The sequence below is a fragment of the Chrysemys picta genome, chromosome 13 (assembly GCF_011386835.1).
Source record: "Chrysemys picta bellii isolate R12L10 chromosome 13, ASM1138683v2, whole genome shotgun sequence".
Taxonomy (NCBI): domain Eukaryota; kingdom Metazoa; phylum Chordata; order Testudines; family Emydidae; genus Chrysemys; species Chrysemys picta.
The window spans coordinates 25,171,153-25,187,983 of NC_088803.1; the positions used below are offsets into that span (position 1 = coordinate 25,171,153).

General features: G+C 43.0%; 1 protein-coding gene across 9 annotated transcripts in view; it reads left to right on the forward strand.

Annotated features, from left to right (window-relative positions):
* SAMHD1 (SAM and HD domain containing deoxynucleoside triphosphate triphosphohydrolase 1) overlaps positions 1–16,831 on the forward strand; it is an 80,018-nt gene that overhangs the window by 4,543 nt on the left and 58,644 nt on the right. For 2 of the 9 annotated variants that reach the window (XM_005295427.5, XM_042854961.2), the window contains exon 2: positions 2,035–2,101. The exons of 1 other annotated variant lie outside the window; for it this stretch is intronic. In XM_005295427.5, the coding sequence (XP_005295484.2) occupies positions 2,035–2,101 (67 nt within the window). Of the gene's footprint in view, positions 1–1,123; positions 1,244–2,034; positions 2,102–2,237; positions 2,354–2,449; positions 2,519–3,306; positions 4,679–11,520; positions 16,782–16,831 lie in introns of those variants that run through there. 6 more of the 9 variants (XM_065565679.1, XM_042854963.2, XM_042854962.2 and 3 more) reach the window with 6 other exon arrangements.

Here is a 16,831-nt window from a genome sequence, read left to right on the forward strand (position 1 = left end):
TTGTCGACTCTTCGGTTTTGACATAAGTTTTGTCAACAAAACTTGGTAGTGTAGACAAGCCCTATGGGTTGTGCCAGTATTAATCAGTAAAAAATCATACCCCCTAACTGATGTCATTATACTGGCACAAACTCAGTTTGCAGACTAGGCCTAACCCTTGATGTTTGTGCTGATTTCACCTTCACTGCTTTTTGCTCTGATCACATCAACCTCTTTGAATACCTTACCAAAAGCTTGTCTCTTTCACTAACAGAATTTGGTCCAATAAAAAAATATTACCTTGTCTCTCTGACAGCCTGGAACCAACACAGCTACATCAACATGCCAACACATCTACATCAACATGCAAACACAATACTCTTCCATTATGTTAAAGTCAAGCTTCTTGCCCTAACTTTCAAGGCCCTTCATAGCTTTATTCTTACTGTTCTGTTTTAGGGTTTTATATGGTGATCCTTAAACATAGTGTTGAAGAGTTTATGTAATCCTCCCATTGTACTGAACTCCACTCTACCAGTTTTCCCAGCCTGGACCATCTACTTGTCTGTTCTTCCATAAGCATCTCTGTGCTTTCTTTGACATCACCTCTTTTACTTGGAATGCCACCTTCCAGGCTAGTCTATGGAGTTACTGCCATCCGATGGTCCAAGGACATCTACATCGAGCACATCACCAGCCACCGACAGTACCAGGAGGCCAGAGTGACGACATTCTCCCACTACGAGAAAGGGACCAAGTGACCTTCTCCGTTGGATTATATGAACTGGAACCATAAACTCCCTAAACATTAAATCTCACCAAATGAGGGTCAATCCATCCTCATCGTCATATCCACTCATTATACTCCACACCCGAACATAGCCACTTTATGAACTACATACCCTCATATCTCAATATCTGTACTTTGACCCATCAACCTTTTACCCCCAATCGGGGATATTGCAGATTATGTATTCCTCATGCCACTTTATCTTAAATCAAATTTTGCACCCTTGATAATCTGTATGTTATTCCCTGATAACCAGAAGCTTCTATGCTCAAACTCTGTTCACTATTTTTTTTTTTAAACATCATCTTAATAAAATTTTTAAATTCATTCTCTTCTTTTCCCTTCTCTTCTCAGGATCTACTTTTACTACAAGAAATATGTTGCAATAAAACAGCCAATATACGATGGCTAATCTGAGGGGCAATTGAGGAAAGTTGATAGTTAATTACATATTTATGCAAAGCAAAACCAGATGTATGTAAAAAAAGTTGTTTCTTTGTCTGCCTTTGTATGTTGCTTGTCCACTTAAATTATAAGGTTTTGGGGACTGGAATCTACCTCTGTGTGTTCAGGGCCAACAAGGCCCTGATCCCAAATAGCCTCTGGACACTACCATAATGTAAACATTATGGAAATGTGTAATACTTAATAATTCAACAATACAGACTCTAGCTCTTTTGATTTTTCTGTTAATCTAAAGCTCCCACGACTTCCATTGTTGATGTTGGTCAAAATACTCCTTGCTGCTGATTAATTTGTATGTGAATTTAGGCTCTAACATTGAGGGCCAAATGTTTTGCTAAGTGAATTTTTAAAATAAAGTAACAAATGGGTGAAAAGGGTATTGTGTGCGGCATTATAAATGGGGAACTTTTAGAAAATGTCATAACTATATTAGAAAATACTTTACAAATCTTATAATTTTGACCTTATCTGGAGTTTTGATTTGACCAAGGCTGGACACTATCATTGTTGCTTAACTGCATATGAATATGATTTTTTTTTCCCCTCAAGAACTTAGAGCTTTAGTAAAATTGAAGTGGAGGCACTTGTTTCAGATGTCAAGATCTGAAATCTCATCCTACATGTGGTTCATAAATGAGATCTGGATATTTTAGGAGGATCCTATTATAAAGTGGATTATTTAGCTAAATTAAAGTAAATGTTAGACAGCAATGCGTAAATAATTCCATTGTAAAGTATTCCAGAAGCTTAAATACTTATGCGAAAGCCTAGAAGTAACAGTTGTTCCTTTAACTCTTCAGAAAATCAAATCACCGGGGCAGTGCTGCCTTACCTCACTAAATCTGAACTTAAAGACCTAGGAGTTGGGTAAGAACAACTTTTACTGATATAGTAACATGAGCTACGTGAATTTTTTAGAACGTTTCCTGTCTGAGAAATTTTGGTCATTTAATAACTCTGGGATCTTTATTTCTCCTCATTGGCTTTGTTTAACTGTCCTAAGTTTTGTCTATGCCTTAAACAAAAACGATGGCGGTGGTATAAAGGATCTGTTGGTGCTGATCTTCACTGAAACTAACCAAGGTTTAATACTACATCTTGGGGAAGAAAAGTCATCAGGTGATTGCAAATGTTGTCCTTTTGATTCCTGTGGTGTGATATTTCAGTATCTTGTCTTGGTTAGCTCACGTCTTATTTGCTATTGTGTAATTTCAGGTATTCATGTCAAGGCTGTCAGCCTGTTAGCATATCAAGGTGTTTCATTTCTTGGAGTGATGTGTAAAAGTGTGTACATTTTATAAAATACTTGATCAAAAATAGGGGTTGTAATTATTTGAAAAGAGGTATATGAGCCAATTGTTAAACAGAGCTAAAAACTGATTGAGGATGTCATTTTATGTGCAGCTGGCTTTGTTCTGCGACTGTTATGTTATTTGGGGGTAATATTGTGCCCTATGGCAGAACGTATAACTATCACAACTATTATAAAAGAGATGTGAAAAACATTTGCAAGAAGAACAGGTTAAAGATGCATACGGAGATAACTGGAACATAATTTGGGTTATTCGTTTGTAGACCTCTACCCCAATATAATGCAACCTGATATAACACAAATTCAGATATAATGCAGTAAAGCAGCGCTCTGGGGGCGGGGGGGCTGCACGCTCCGGCGGGTCAGTGTGTCTGGCTCCAATACGGTCCTCTGAGCGGCATGTTAAGGGTGCCGGGCCGGGGCCGAGGGATTGGATAAGGGGCAGAGGGTCTCGGAGTGCGGTCAGGGGACAGGGAGCAGGGGGGTTTGGATGGTTCAGAGGTTCTGGGGGTGGGGCGGTCAGGAGACGGGGAACGGGGGCATTGGATAGGGTGTGGGAGTCCCGGGGGGCCTGTCAGGGGGCAGGGGTGTGGATAGGGATTGGAGCAGGGGGGTTGGGTGGGGTCCTGGGGGTGATTAGGGATGGGGGGTGTCTCTGGAGGGGGCGGTCAGAGGACAAGGAGCAGGGGGGCTTAGATAGGGGGTGGGGTCTCTGGAGGGGGTAGTCAGGGGACCAGGAGCGGGGGGGTTGGATGGGTCGGGAAGTTGGTGAGGGGTTGGATAGGGGGCGGGGCCAGGCTGTTTGGGGAGGCACAGCCTTCCCTACCCAGCTTGATTTGCTGACTACTAATAACGGAAATGCTCGAGGCCAAAGCAAGATCGATATAACGCGGTTTCACCTATAACACTGTAAGATTTTTTTTGGCTCTTGAGGACCGCATTATATCTGGGTAGAGGTATAGTTGTATGTATATTATCAAGTGTGGGGATGCTGGTATATTCCATGTGTATGGCTCAGCGGAGAGGGTGAAAACTTTAGGAGGCATGTTTAAATGGGGTGGCTAGTGGACAGCATTAATTAAACAAATTAGAATTTTACACTCGATTAAATACAAAACTGACTTTAAAGTTATTTGTGCATCCGAACAACACCTTGATATACACTGATTGTACTTTGCATTAATATAACACCTTTGTAATTCCAGGATCTCAAAGCACTTTATGAACTGAGAATCTTTAGTTACATGATCACATATTTTTTTCCCCATAGGATCCCTGCTCATTCAGTGAACAGGCAGGATCTGTTCTGGGGATGAATCAGGTTTATACTGTAAAGGAGGCTGTTGTCTGTAAGACTCCTACTTCATTTCTTACTGAAGTTGGAAAGTGTGTAATGAATGAGGCTGAGGATTACAGCAATGAGATGGTCTCAAAGTTAGTCAGTTGAATGCTTCTCTGGAGAATGGGATTCTATCTGTCCCTCTGCCACAGAGTTCTTGTGTGGTGCTGGGCAAGTGACTTATACCAAACGGTTCACAGGTGCTCACTGTGTGATCCTCATCTGGTGCCTGATTTGAGACCCTTGCGTCTGATTTGCAGAAGTGCTGAGCACTCACACCTGAAATTGCAGTCACTGGGAGTTAGGTGTTGAACACACTAATTCCTAGTTCTCTGAAAAATCAGGTCTTGGGTAACTCAAATTAGGCACCCAAAATTAGTGGACAGTTTTGACCTTAATCTCTCTGCCCCATCTATAAAATGGGGGATAATACCAACTCTTCACCTCAGAAGAGTGTTGTGAAAATCAATTAATATTTGTGCAGGACTCAGATACTGTAGTGATAAGCACCAGAGAAAAGTCCATGAGGAAATTAATAATGCTATCTTCAGAGTAAGATTTGAAGAGTGTGCATTAAATAAAGCCTGAAGCCATGCACTGAACAACAAGGAGAAAACCCAGGAAAAGAGGAAGGCCTTCAGAAAATGAGTGCACTGAGTGACCACCTGTAAAAGTGGTCTTGATTAGCATCACAGAGGAACTCTGTGGCAGAGGCAGGGATAGAATCCAGTTCTCCAGGGCAACATGTAACTGCCTTACCAGTGAACACTTTCCATTTTTTGCATGGAATGAGGTAGGAGTCCTATGGAAAAAGTAGTATGTGATCATGTCATTATAATGGTTCTGTAGTTCAAGAAAGGTGAATTTGGTTGCATTAGCACCCTAATTCTGGCATTTCCTAACTTGAGTGCCTAACTTGCAAATTTAACACTGTTTTTCTCACAGGTTTTGTGTTTTCCAAAAAAAATGACAAAAACCTGGTTAAACTTTACTGTGTAGACAAGTCCTTAATCTTATCTAGGAAGGGGAATAGGCTGTACCAATATAAGCCACCTTATATCAGTATAACTACCTCCACAGTATGGCTTGTATTGGTATAAGTATTTCCATAAAAAAATCACCTTCTTAAACAAAAAAAGTTATACCTCTACAAAAGCGATGTGTAGATCAGGCCCCAGTCTCCAATTCAGTGTCTAGGAGAAATGAATGCTATATTATATAGTTTTATAAGAAGTCCTTTCCTGCTAGGGCACATTGTCCTTATACTTCTTCTTTGTGACTCATGTTTTCTTTTGTTATCAGAAACAAGTCTTAGTAAAAAGACTTAAAAGCAGATTTAAATTCTTTCACCTTGGCTTTTGGTGATTAGCTGCCACATCACCTTATTGATAATAATTGGTTAAAAAAAAAACTACATTACTGTAGGTAAGGTTGGCTGGTGATAGCTTGTGCCCTCCCAAAATGTCAAATTCAGCAAAAATCAAACTTGTGAAAACCAAGAAATACATGCTCATGCAACCGTAACTCTGCATCCCCTTGGTTGGCAACACACACTGGTAGTTAGGTGTATGCTCTCCAGCTGCATTTACTTACTGTTTTGGGGGTAGCTGTATTGAATGGTGGAGGAAAGCTTTTTTTCTGTTTGCTTTTACATTATAAACTCTGGTCTTTAGCCCCAAACACTCTACATGAGTGATCTATGCTCTCAGATTTAGTGTGTTTCCGCAGAGAGGCAGTAGTACTGCTGCTCTGACTAGTACAGACAAGGTTCAGATGTTTCGAGATGCTTCTATAAAACAAGGGAAGACTAATTTTGACATTTCTGAATGTTTTTTTTTTTTTTTTGTAAAGGACAAAATAAGCAAATGGGCCAGGGGGCAAGAAACAAACCACACTCTCCTTCCTCAATTCACTTTCACATCCCTGATGCTATCAGGTTTCTTCCCTCCTGTTCTCTCTCTCTCTCCTCTTCATGGATTTTCTGCTGCTGGATTAACACATTCTTCAGACTCTCTCATTGTCACAGAACCTTTTGATGCCAATATTCTGTTCCCTTTCGAGAGAATCTCCTTCACTGGAGGTTTTCCAAAAGAGGCTGGGTAGCCGTCTGTTTTGGATGGTTTAGACACAACAAATCCTGCATCTTGGCTCTTTTAACCCTATGATTCTAAAGGGACCTGCAGCTTGTTAAATGGTAGTAGGGGTGGGAAAGCATCCTTCCATGTGTGCTTCATTGCACAAGGACCAATTAATATATCAGTGTGAGGCTAAAATTGAAAACTGCCCCCATCTTCAGTTTCCACAGGCATGCAGAAGAAATGGGTAACTAAAGACACCCAGCCAATCACTTCACTGAACTCTTCTTCGGGCTCTGCTCACCCAGTTGTGCCCATGCTGCACTTTGGGAAGGGTGCAAGTTACTAGTTCTGGATGCTCTTTCTGTAGTGCAGTAGAGGCACAGCTGCCTTTCATTGGCATTTAAAAGAAAATCAAGTTCAGAAACCAGCTTTCATTTCCAGTTTTGGGCTGCCTCTGCTGACCAGGCAGTATTTCTAGGATATTTGAATGTGGGTCAGGTCAGATCAGCAGCTTCTCCTGGAAGGAGGGAGCCTATAATTTTTTGTTTGTTTTTAAATTCACTTGAGATCCAAGTTGTCCTTGCTCAGACTCTGCTTGCGGGGGAGGCTAGCCTGTACTGCATGTATGCTGTGAGAAGGGGAAATTCCTGTTCACACTGTAGCATAAATTCCAGTTACCACAGTGCAAGCACAGCCATATCTGAGCATAGTCCTCATGCTCAGCTCTTCCAGAACTTTGTTAGTGAGTTGTTTTGAACATGTTTTTATCTAGCAAATTTTTTTTGCGCTACTATGGACAGGGCTTGTGAATAGTTGTATTTAACTATTGTATGGTATAGAATGAACCCACAGAATTGCTGTGTTCGTCTCCGCCATCTGGCTGACGTGTTCAGTATTTTTAAATAAATGGAGGAAAAATGTTTCAGGCATTTTTTGCTTCATTGTGTTGTAAAGGAACACCAAAGGGTATCCTGCCCCACCCTTTATCTCCTCTTCAGCACAGGATTCTCTGAGGCAGACTATTGGACCTGAAGGTTCTATAACCATTGGCAAATCTTAGTTGATAAAATAATAGGTTTGAAACCTTCAGCATCTTTGATCATCCCTATCAAGGAGCCATTAATTTGTTGACATTGTAACTTTATATCTGTGCCTGATTTTATTTTCTGAAGCAGCCAATGCAGTCATGGCACTTCTGACTTTGCTCACTGAACTGGAATATTACTTTCTGTATCAGTTGACTGAGCCTGATGGAAATCATTGGAGCTGGACTGGGATTGGTAGATAGATATTCTAGTCCTCCCTGGATATTGTGATGGGATCCTGAACTATCCCTGGCAAGTATCAAGTCTCAGCTTTGGGTATTTCTTGTGGTAACTCCACTACTTTCCTTGGTACACTTGGTGATGTGAGACAAGCTTTCTTAAATTGTACTTAACTTTTCTTTGCTTTAGGTTTAAGCCCATAACTGTTATTTCAGGTCTCATTTACAAATCAGATTCTTTAGTTCCTGTCCTCTTTATAGCTGCTTTTTTCTGTTGATAGTTACCATGTCTTGTCACTGCTATTTTCTCCAGATTAACCATGCCCAACTCTTAACTTTTTCTCATATAGGCTTATTTTTCCAGTCAATTTTAGCATTCCCTGAATTTTCATGTCATTTTTGACATACCTTAAACTGAACATGGTACACCTCTAACCATTACTAGATACAGCATGTTAATGTTTCACTCAGGATAGTCTGAGTTTATACACAGTGTTTTAAAAAATAGTGTTGGATAACTCCTTTTCATTCCATTGCCTTGTATAACCCCCAAGGTCCTTCTCAATGACACTATTGTCTAAGCAGAATTACTCTCTCTAAGATGGTGTCAGTGTACTTTTTTGCATTGTTCAAAACTCTTCTTATATCCATTATTATAGCTTTGCTATAGTTAGATTAAGACCAGTTTTCTTTTTAAAGCTTGATCCTTCTAAGGGCTTGTCTACACTTAAAACACTACAGTTGCACCACTGTAATGTTTCAGTGTAGACACTGCCTAGGCTGACGGGAAGGGTTCTGAAGGTAGTCTCTTCACTGAAGAGCTACAGTGGTGCAGCTGCAATGCTGAAGGGTTTTAAGTGTAGACAACGCCACAGATTTCCTTGAAACTTGGTGCCCCTCCTAGGGGCATGGAATTCTATTTTAGCGATTCAGATTTGGGACCATTCACCATGGGGCTCCGGAGATACAGCACCTGAAAATAAACAACCCAGCTTTTCTTAAAAGTTGAGAGATTCCGGAAACCTTTCTTTGGTCACAAGTAGAGATCAAACTAGGGCTGAGATCATTATACCAGGCTTCTAGCAGTTGTAGGTTACTCATGTCATGACATTATCCTTGTTTTTCCTTTTATCTTTACCCCAAGACTTTCAACAGGTCTGCCTCTCACTTCTATCTCAACCTCAATGCAAGTGTATAAATCTTTGATGTACAAGGCAACACTTCCTCCCTTTTTTCCTGCCTCTCCTTCCTGTACTCTTCTATACCAATATTATTCTCCAGTCAAGTGAATTATCCCCCCCTGCAAGTCTCTGTGATGCCACTTATGTCATAATTTTGAGCAGGGCCGGCTCCAGGCACCACTGCAGGAAGCAGGTGCTTGGGGCGGCCAATGGAAAGGTGCGGCACGTCCGGGTCTTCAGCGGCGGGTCCCTCAGTCCCTCAGAGGGAAGGACTGGCCGCCGAATTGCCACCGAAGAATGAAGTGGCACGGTAGAGCTGCCACCGAAGTGCCGCCGATCGTGGCTTTCTTTTTTTTTTCTCTCTCCCCCTCCCCCCCCCCCCTTCGCTGCTTGGGGCGGCAAAAAAGCTGGAGCCGGCCTTGATTTTGAGTATTCACTAATATTTCTAGCTCTTTCTGTTTATTCCCCATACTTCTTGTATCAGTATAGAGATATCTAAGATGTTCATTAGATTTCCCCTCTATTTCTTTGACTCTTCTTTGCCCCTGCTATGATTGCCCCCGCAGATTCCAGTCCTTCACCTATGTGTCCATGTTCTGGACTTATCTGTGGGCTTTTGTCTGCTATCCAACAAACCTACTTTAAAGCCCACCTCACTAGGTTAGCCAGTCTGTATCCGAAGATTCTCTTCCCTTCCTTGGTAGGTGGAACCCCATGTGTTCTCAGCAGTTCTTCTTCCTGGAACAGCATTCCATCGTCGAGGAAGCTGAAGCCCTGTGCAACTCATGAGAAAGATTGTTATAAGTTTGTAGTGCCCTTTAAATACCAGCATTATCTTATTTAAGGTTTGGGTTGAGCAATAGAAATAAAAGAAATATGGTTAACTGAGTACCAGGTGCACTAAATAATTGATTATATATGTTTGCTTAGAAATAAATGTTTAGTTCAGTAGCTAGGGAAAAATATAGCAAAGTGAGAAAAGGAAAAAAACCTTGAAGAGAGCAGAGTGTAGCCCTAAACTGCCTCAACTGTCTTTGCTGGTTATTGGACGTTAGTCAATGACATCACGCGTATTACAGTGTATAAAAAGCAAGGTTTTTCTAGGGGTTTCTTTGTCAAAGTTTTCCTTACCCATCTGGAGTTACACAATGAATGTACCTCCCAGGCCTGATCCTGTTGTAAGTATGTTGGACAATGCTTATATTATTGCTAGGATATAGAATATAATATTGATATTTTGGTTGTAACCATCACCAAGTGACCAATGAACTAATAAAGAAGTGCTGGTGTGGAAACTGAGTCTTGATAAACATTAATAAATTTTTAAATTAATAAATTAATGGAGATACCCCATCTCCTAGAACTGGAAGGGACCTTGAAAGGTCATCAAGTCCAGCCCCCTGCCTTCACTAGCAGGACCAAGTACTGATTTTGCCCCAGATCCCTACGTGGCCTCCTCAAGGACTGAACTCACAACCCTGGGTTTAGCAGGCCAATGCTCAAACCCTTACTATGAAAATTATTTCAACAGGGATAAATGGGAATGGGTGACAGGGAAGAGAAGAAGAGTTGGGGGCTTGGGTAAGGGTATTTTAGAGCTATACCTACCTATTTCATAGAACTGGAAGGGAAAGGAGGTAGGAACTGGTGGAGAAGGAGGGAAGAAGACTGAAGGGGTCGGCGAATGTGAGGGATAGCAGAAGCTAGCTGGGGGCTTAGGATAGGGGGACCTGTCAACCCTGAATTCTCCCCTTCCCTGTATTTGCTGGGATCTGGGGAAGCTCTACGCGCTGTTCAGGGGTTTGAGTCAATCTCCCTTCTTGCTGTGTGTTCTGGAATCTTGGGGTGTCTGAGCTCCTTCCCTTGCCACTCCATAAGAGCTGGGGCCTGGGGTGGAGGAACCAAAGGTAATGCACATTTAAAAATATGAATTCCAGAAAATGAATAGTTAGGATACGTCTCACCCAGTGTGAGGAAAGAGGGGCTCGCCAGAGTGCGGGGGAAGGACCCAGTTTGGAGGAGGGGCGGACTGCATGGCCCTGTGGGATATGGCTGTGGAAGCCTGGCTGAAGCAGGGGAAGGAGTCCCAGCTGGAGGTAGGTTAGCAGGAATGAAGGGCCCAGCTTGAGCTACATAACTGGTAGAGTGTGGCCCTCCAGTAAGCTGTTGCCTGTTATGTGTATAGAGCAGCATAGGACAGGAGACAGCAAAGAGCAGCTTCTTATAAGCTAATGGTTTCTATGGTGCCAACTAATGGTTTGGTGGGAAGGGGTGGGGGAACTTAATGTTGGAGTGGCATGGGAAGGGGCCTACATCATTGGTTCTCAACCCGGAGTACACGCATCCCTGAGGGTACTCAGAGGTGTTCCAGGGGATACATCAAATCATCTAGAGCAGTGGTCTCCAAAGTGGGGTGCGCACAAGAGGATCCTTCGGGGTGGGCAGCAGGAGGAGCGCCGCCAGAGCAGCACCGCCCCCCCCCCTTAGGCAATTCGGCTGGGAGTCCGAGCGGCTTCTCCCCCCCCTCCCCCCCTCGGCAGTTTGGCTACATTTGGACTACATTTCTGCAGTGCTGACAATTTATTGCCACATCATGCAGTATATTTAGATTCAAACCCCATAAAGGAAATACCTGAGAAAGGAACACAGCTTCTAAGAATACAGTTCTACTTGATAGTATAAAATGGTGAATTTCAGAAGTGAACTATTCATCATAAATCTGTTCTGTTGTCCTTTTATTAATGATACGGTTAAAACAAAAGCTAGTATGTCCTAATTTTGACACCCTCACTCATGTTGCGTATCACCTTACTCTAAGAACAGTCCCATTGCAATCAGTGATGGTACAAAACAGAAGAGCTGAGTAAGGGGATCAGTATCTAATCCTCCAATAAACATCAGTATGATAGTTTTGTATTCAATTTTAATCAAAACTAATTAGATAAATTTAGGAAATTACAAAACACCACCATAAAATCTTAAGATTTTTCTGGCTTTTTTAAACTAAACAAGAGGATCCTTCGGGGTGTCCGGCGGGAGCAGCGCTGCTTTCTTCCCCCCCCCCCCCTCCCCCCCCCCCCCGGTAGTTCGGCCGGGAGTCTGAGCGGCTTTTTTTTTTATTTTTATTTTTTTTGCTTTGGCAGTTCGGGCGGGAGCAGGGGGTGTGTGCTCAAAAATTTTTTTTACTGATGGGGTGCACGATCAAAGAAGTTTGGAGACCACTGATCTAGAGATTTGCCTAATTTTACAACAGGCTACAGAAAAAACACTAGCGAAGTCAGTACAAACTAAAATTTCATACAGACTTGTTTATACTGCTCTGTACATTGAAATGTAAATACAATATTTATATTCCAGTCAATTGATTTTATAATTATATGGTAAAAATGAGGAAGTAAGCAATTTTTCAGTAATAGTGCGCTGGGACACCTTTGTATTTTTAGGTCCAATTTTGTAAGCAAGTCGTTTTTAAGTGAGGTGCAGCTTGGGGGTTTGCAAGACAAATCAGACTCCTGAAAGGGGTACAGTAATCTGGAAAGGTTGAGAGTCACTGACCTATGTGTTGTGGGGCAGAGGTGGAGAGTAAGAGAAACACCAGTCATCTCTCACGTGTAATGTTACTGTGACAACTATGGTTAGGGCCCTACCAAATTCACGGCCACGAAAAACACGTCACGGACTGTGAAATGTGGTGGTTCCCCGTGAAATCTGGTGTTTTGTGTGCTTTTACCCTATAATATACAGATTTCATAGGGGAGACCTCAAATTGGGGGTCCTGAGCCAAAAGGGAGTTGCAGAGGGGTGACAATTATTTTAGGGGGGTTGCGGTGTTGCCACTCTTATTTCTGCGCTGCCTTCAGGAGTGGGTGGCTGGAGAGCAGCCGCTATTGGCCGGGCACCCAGCTCTGAAGGCAGTGCCCCGCCATACCATGTCACCCTTACTTAAGTGCTGCTGCCTTCAGAGCTGGTTGGCCGGAGAGTGGCAGCTGCTGACTTAAGGCCCAGCTCTGTAGGCAGCAGCGCAGAAGAGTGGCAATACCATACCAGTCCATCCTTTCTTCTGTAGTGCTACTGGCAGTGGCTCTGCCTTCAGAGCTCGGCTCCCAGTCAGCAGCCGCTGCTCTCCAGCTGCCCGGCTCTGAAGGCAGCGCCACAGCCGGCAGCAGCAGCACAGAAGTAAAGATAGCAGTACTGCAACCCCCCCCGCAACACTAACCTTGTGACCCCTCCCCCCACAACTGCTTTTTGGGTCAGGACCCCTACAATTACAACACTGTGGAATTTCAGATTTAATTAGCTGAAATAATGAAATTTACAATTTTTAAAATCCCATGATTGTGAAATTGACCAATATCGATGTGCCTTTGGTAGGGCCCTAACTATTTCACAGTATGACCATTATCACCATTCCTCTGTATCAAAAGCATACAGGAGTGGGGAGGAGCACTGAGGAATCGCATCACAACTGTGTGGCCTAGTGGAAAGACCACTAGACTGGAACTATTCGTAGCTCTGTCACTGGCCAGCTGGGTGACCTTGGGCAAGCCACTTCAGCTCCATGCCTCAGTTTCCCAGCTGTAAAATGAGGATAATGATGTAAAGTTCTTTGAGATCTACTGATGGAAATCACTGCATAAAAGTTAGGTCTTTTGATTATTGCTTGGCCACAGTAGCATATCAGCTGCAAACCTACATGAGGCCTACAACTGTCTAAATGACCATTAACTCCTGCCAACAAACATTTTTCTTTCTGTTTAAAAAAACACCTAGGAAATGAAATGGCAAAACAATTAGTTAATGCAGAGGTAAGGTCGCCTGGTGATGGCTTGTGCACTTCCAGAACATAAAGGTCAGCAAAACTTAGACTTCTGAAAACCAGGAATTATAGTTAATATGTAAACGCCTAGACAACCTTAACTCTGCCCTCTTTGAATGATGCCCCAAAACAGCCATAACACATGTACTTGCACTCTCCATTTTCACTGTAATGGACAGGCACCACCTACTCTTGCCTTATCCTCAAACACTGAGCCTCTTCCCCCAGCAGAATACTACACTGTATTTACAACTGTAAAATTTAACAGCTCCTTCATACCCTTTTAGAACCCCTTCACTCTTGCAGTATCCTGTGCGCAAAACCTATGCTTTCCCTTACCCATCAGTAAATCCACAGACTGCTAGACAATCCTACTTCATGACTGACAATATCCATGGCAAGAAGACCCCAGTGCCCTGCTACTGATACAACCTGTACAATTCTGTATTGAAAAGAAGCAGACTGAAACCCCAAGGTATATGTGGAACTCTTTCCTTTGGTAACACAAATGAGAGGAACTCAGACCCAGATCTCATATCACAATCACAATTCTTCCATGTTGCTGCAACTAATTCCTCCACCATTCAGTACAGCTACACGAAACATGGTGAATGCAGTTGGAACGCATGCAGATAATTCTCAGTGGCAATTGCCAGTTCCAAGGGGTCAGAATTAAGTTTGCTTGGGCATTTACCTTAACACTACTTCCTGGTTTTCAGAAATCTGAGGTTTTGCTGACCTCCATATTCTGGAGCTATTACCAGGCAACCTTAGCTCTGCATTAACAAAGTGTTTTTTTTTTTCCAATACAAATTATAGTATATGTGTGGTGTCAATTGGATTGTACTCCACTGGACACATCTGTTTGTATCTGTCATAGTATAGCTGTTCATCACGTACACAGGTAAAGTTGGAATGGCAACTATTTTTGGGGGGGTTCTGGATCTAGGTTAGAGGTTTTCTCTTCGTCTTCACCTACCCCGACCTTAGCTTTGTTAAAAATGTATATCTTGAGGTTGAATACTGACTAATTCGAAATAAAATTAATGTAGATTGCTGCAAGAATTCTCTCTTGTACTACATCCTGTGGCTACTTCCACTCTGGGATGTGTTCCCTGTGGGTAGGGGCAGAAGAACTTGTTTAGGCCATGTCAGCAGTGCAAACTTTGGTTGATGCAACTTTCAAGTGGCACAAAGCCCCCACAGTTAACATGTGGCTCGGACACGTGTATGCTTGGCCACTTATATCAGCACTTTGTATCAACAAGCACTCCTGGTAAGTATGCAAAGTGCAGTGCATCATGGATAGATACCCCAGTGTACTATGTACCACCTGTTGGTGCAGTGCCTTTTGAGAGATTTTCACAATATTTTGTGGAGTAGAAATGAGTCACTTTGGGAGCTAGGGGTCAAGTTCTCATAATGCCATCCCTATCTCATAACTTTCATTAAAAAAAAAAAAATCCCACGAACCTGTGTGGCGCTTGTCGCTGTCTATCTGTGGCAGAAACATGGAGCTCACACAGCTCTGCACTGTTGTCATGAACATTGCAAACAAAGGATGCATGATCTTCTGGTGTTTTCAGAACCACAGGAAGTACCCCAACAACAGACATGACAATTTCTTAAGCACAGGTTTTTAAGGGCCACAGCAAAAAACAATTCCATTGTTGGCATTTGCAGAGCAGCTGTAGATGGTGGAGCACCACTTTTGGGCCTGAGAAATGAGCACTGACTGGTGGATTGCATTGTAATGCATGTTTGGGATGACGAGCAGTGGCTGCAGAACTTTCAAATAGGAAAGGTCATGTTCCTGAAATTGTGTGCAGAACTTGCACCAGCCCTCCAATGCATGGCACCAGCATGAGAGCTGCATTGCCTGCTGAAAAGCAAGTGGTGCAATGCTGGATTGCCACAGGTCAATGGGAAATCATTTTGGAGTTGGAAAATCCACAGTGGGGGCTGTTTTCATGCAAATGTATAGGGTACTAATCATCTGCTGTGCAGGACTCTGGCTCTCAGCAATGTGTGGGACATCATAGATCTGCAGCTCTGAGGCTTCTATACTGTGATGGGGTGATAGATGACACATGCATCCGTATTTAGGCCCCAGCCCATCTTGCCACAAAGTACATCAATAGAAAACAAGGGCTGCTTTTCAATGGTTATGCAAGTGCTAATGGATCACTGGGGATGCTTCACTGTTACCAGTGGGGGCTGGTCAAGGAAGATGAATGATGCTTGGGTTTTTAAAAACAGAAAGCTGCAAGCAGAGACAGTTTTTCCTGACTGCCAATGGTAATCTGCCAATGTTGAACTGCCGATAGTGATCCGGCTCATGAAGCCGTACACCGGCCACCTCAACAGTACTAAGAAAGGATTCAGCTACCAGCTCAGCTAGTGCAGAATGACAGTGTTTACGCACGTATTTTTCTCACTAAAATCTAATTATCCCAATGGCTATAGCTGCCTATCTTGCATAATATTTGAGAAGCAGAGGGGGGAAAGTTGCTCTCAAGGTGGAGTGGCTGTCTGCTGAGTTTGAACAGCTATACACTAGGGCAGTTAGAAGAGCTGAACACAAAGCTGTTCAGCTGATGGAGTCCTTGAAAGAGCACTTTAATGATCAGGTACATTAATGTGCTGTACCTCCCCAGAAGTTTTGGGGAGTGTTAGGAATTTGAATGTACATTACTGAATATCACAGAGTCTTTCAATGAGCCTATGTATTATGTGGTACTTACAGTGTGTGTATAATTACTATGTATTTTCCACTGAACTTATGAGTTCTGTGGTCCTGTTCAATTACAATGAATGTGCGCTTTTGGTAGCGCTATGATTTTAGCTGATTTTTTTCACTTCTGAGGGTAACAAAGGCACAGAGCACAGCTGCTACTGATGTCCTGAAGCTGTAGGGGCCCATATGCCACTAGCCCAGTAGTGCCAGCCAAAGTCACTGTGGAGCAGCGTGGGAAAGTGTCCTACCATGAAGGAAGAAATAAGGCAGCCATCCCTAGAAATCTTCAGGAGAGGATTGCAGAGTAACTTCATGAAAGTTTCATGGAGATCTCAGGAGGACCCAAGGGACATCCCTCTGTACATGAACTACTCCACATGCCCCACCCCCCGCCCAACCCTACAGGGAAATGACAAGCAGATAACGCTACCTCTGTTTGCTGGCATTTCCAATCTTGGCTGCAATATATAAATGAAAAGTTAGGCATGCACCACCGTTATCTTCAACATGCAGTTCAGACTCTGCACCAGTACCAGCACGGCCCCAAAGGGATGAGACATCTACTCTGACCAGGGAAGCACCACTGGTTCATCCTGCACTCTAGAGCAGTCTGAGACCTACATCTCCCCAGAGACGTTTTTGCTTTCCTTTGTCCTCAATCTCATTTCAAATCTGACTTTAGAGAGAGACATTGTTACATCAGAAGAAGATGCCACCTTGAGGACATGGGTCTGCTCTCCTCTTCCATCTGCAAACCAGAGTACCCATCCATTGGTACCAATGGTTCAGCTGGTCGACCGAGAACCAACCTTCTCATATGGTAAGTTGGAGGACCCAGATGAGACTTCAACCCTACATAGGGAAGTGAGT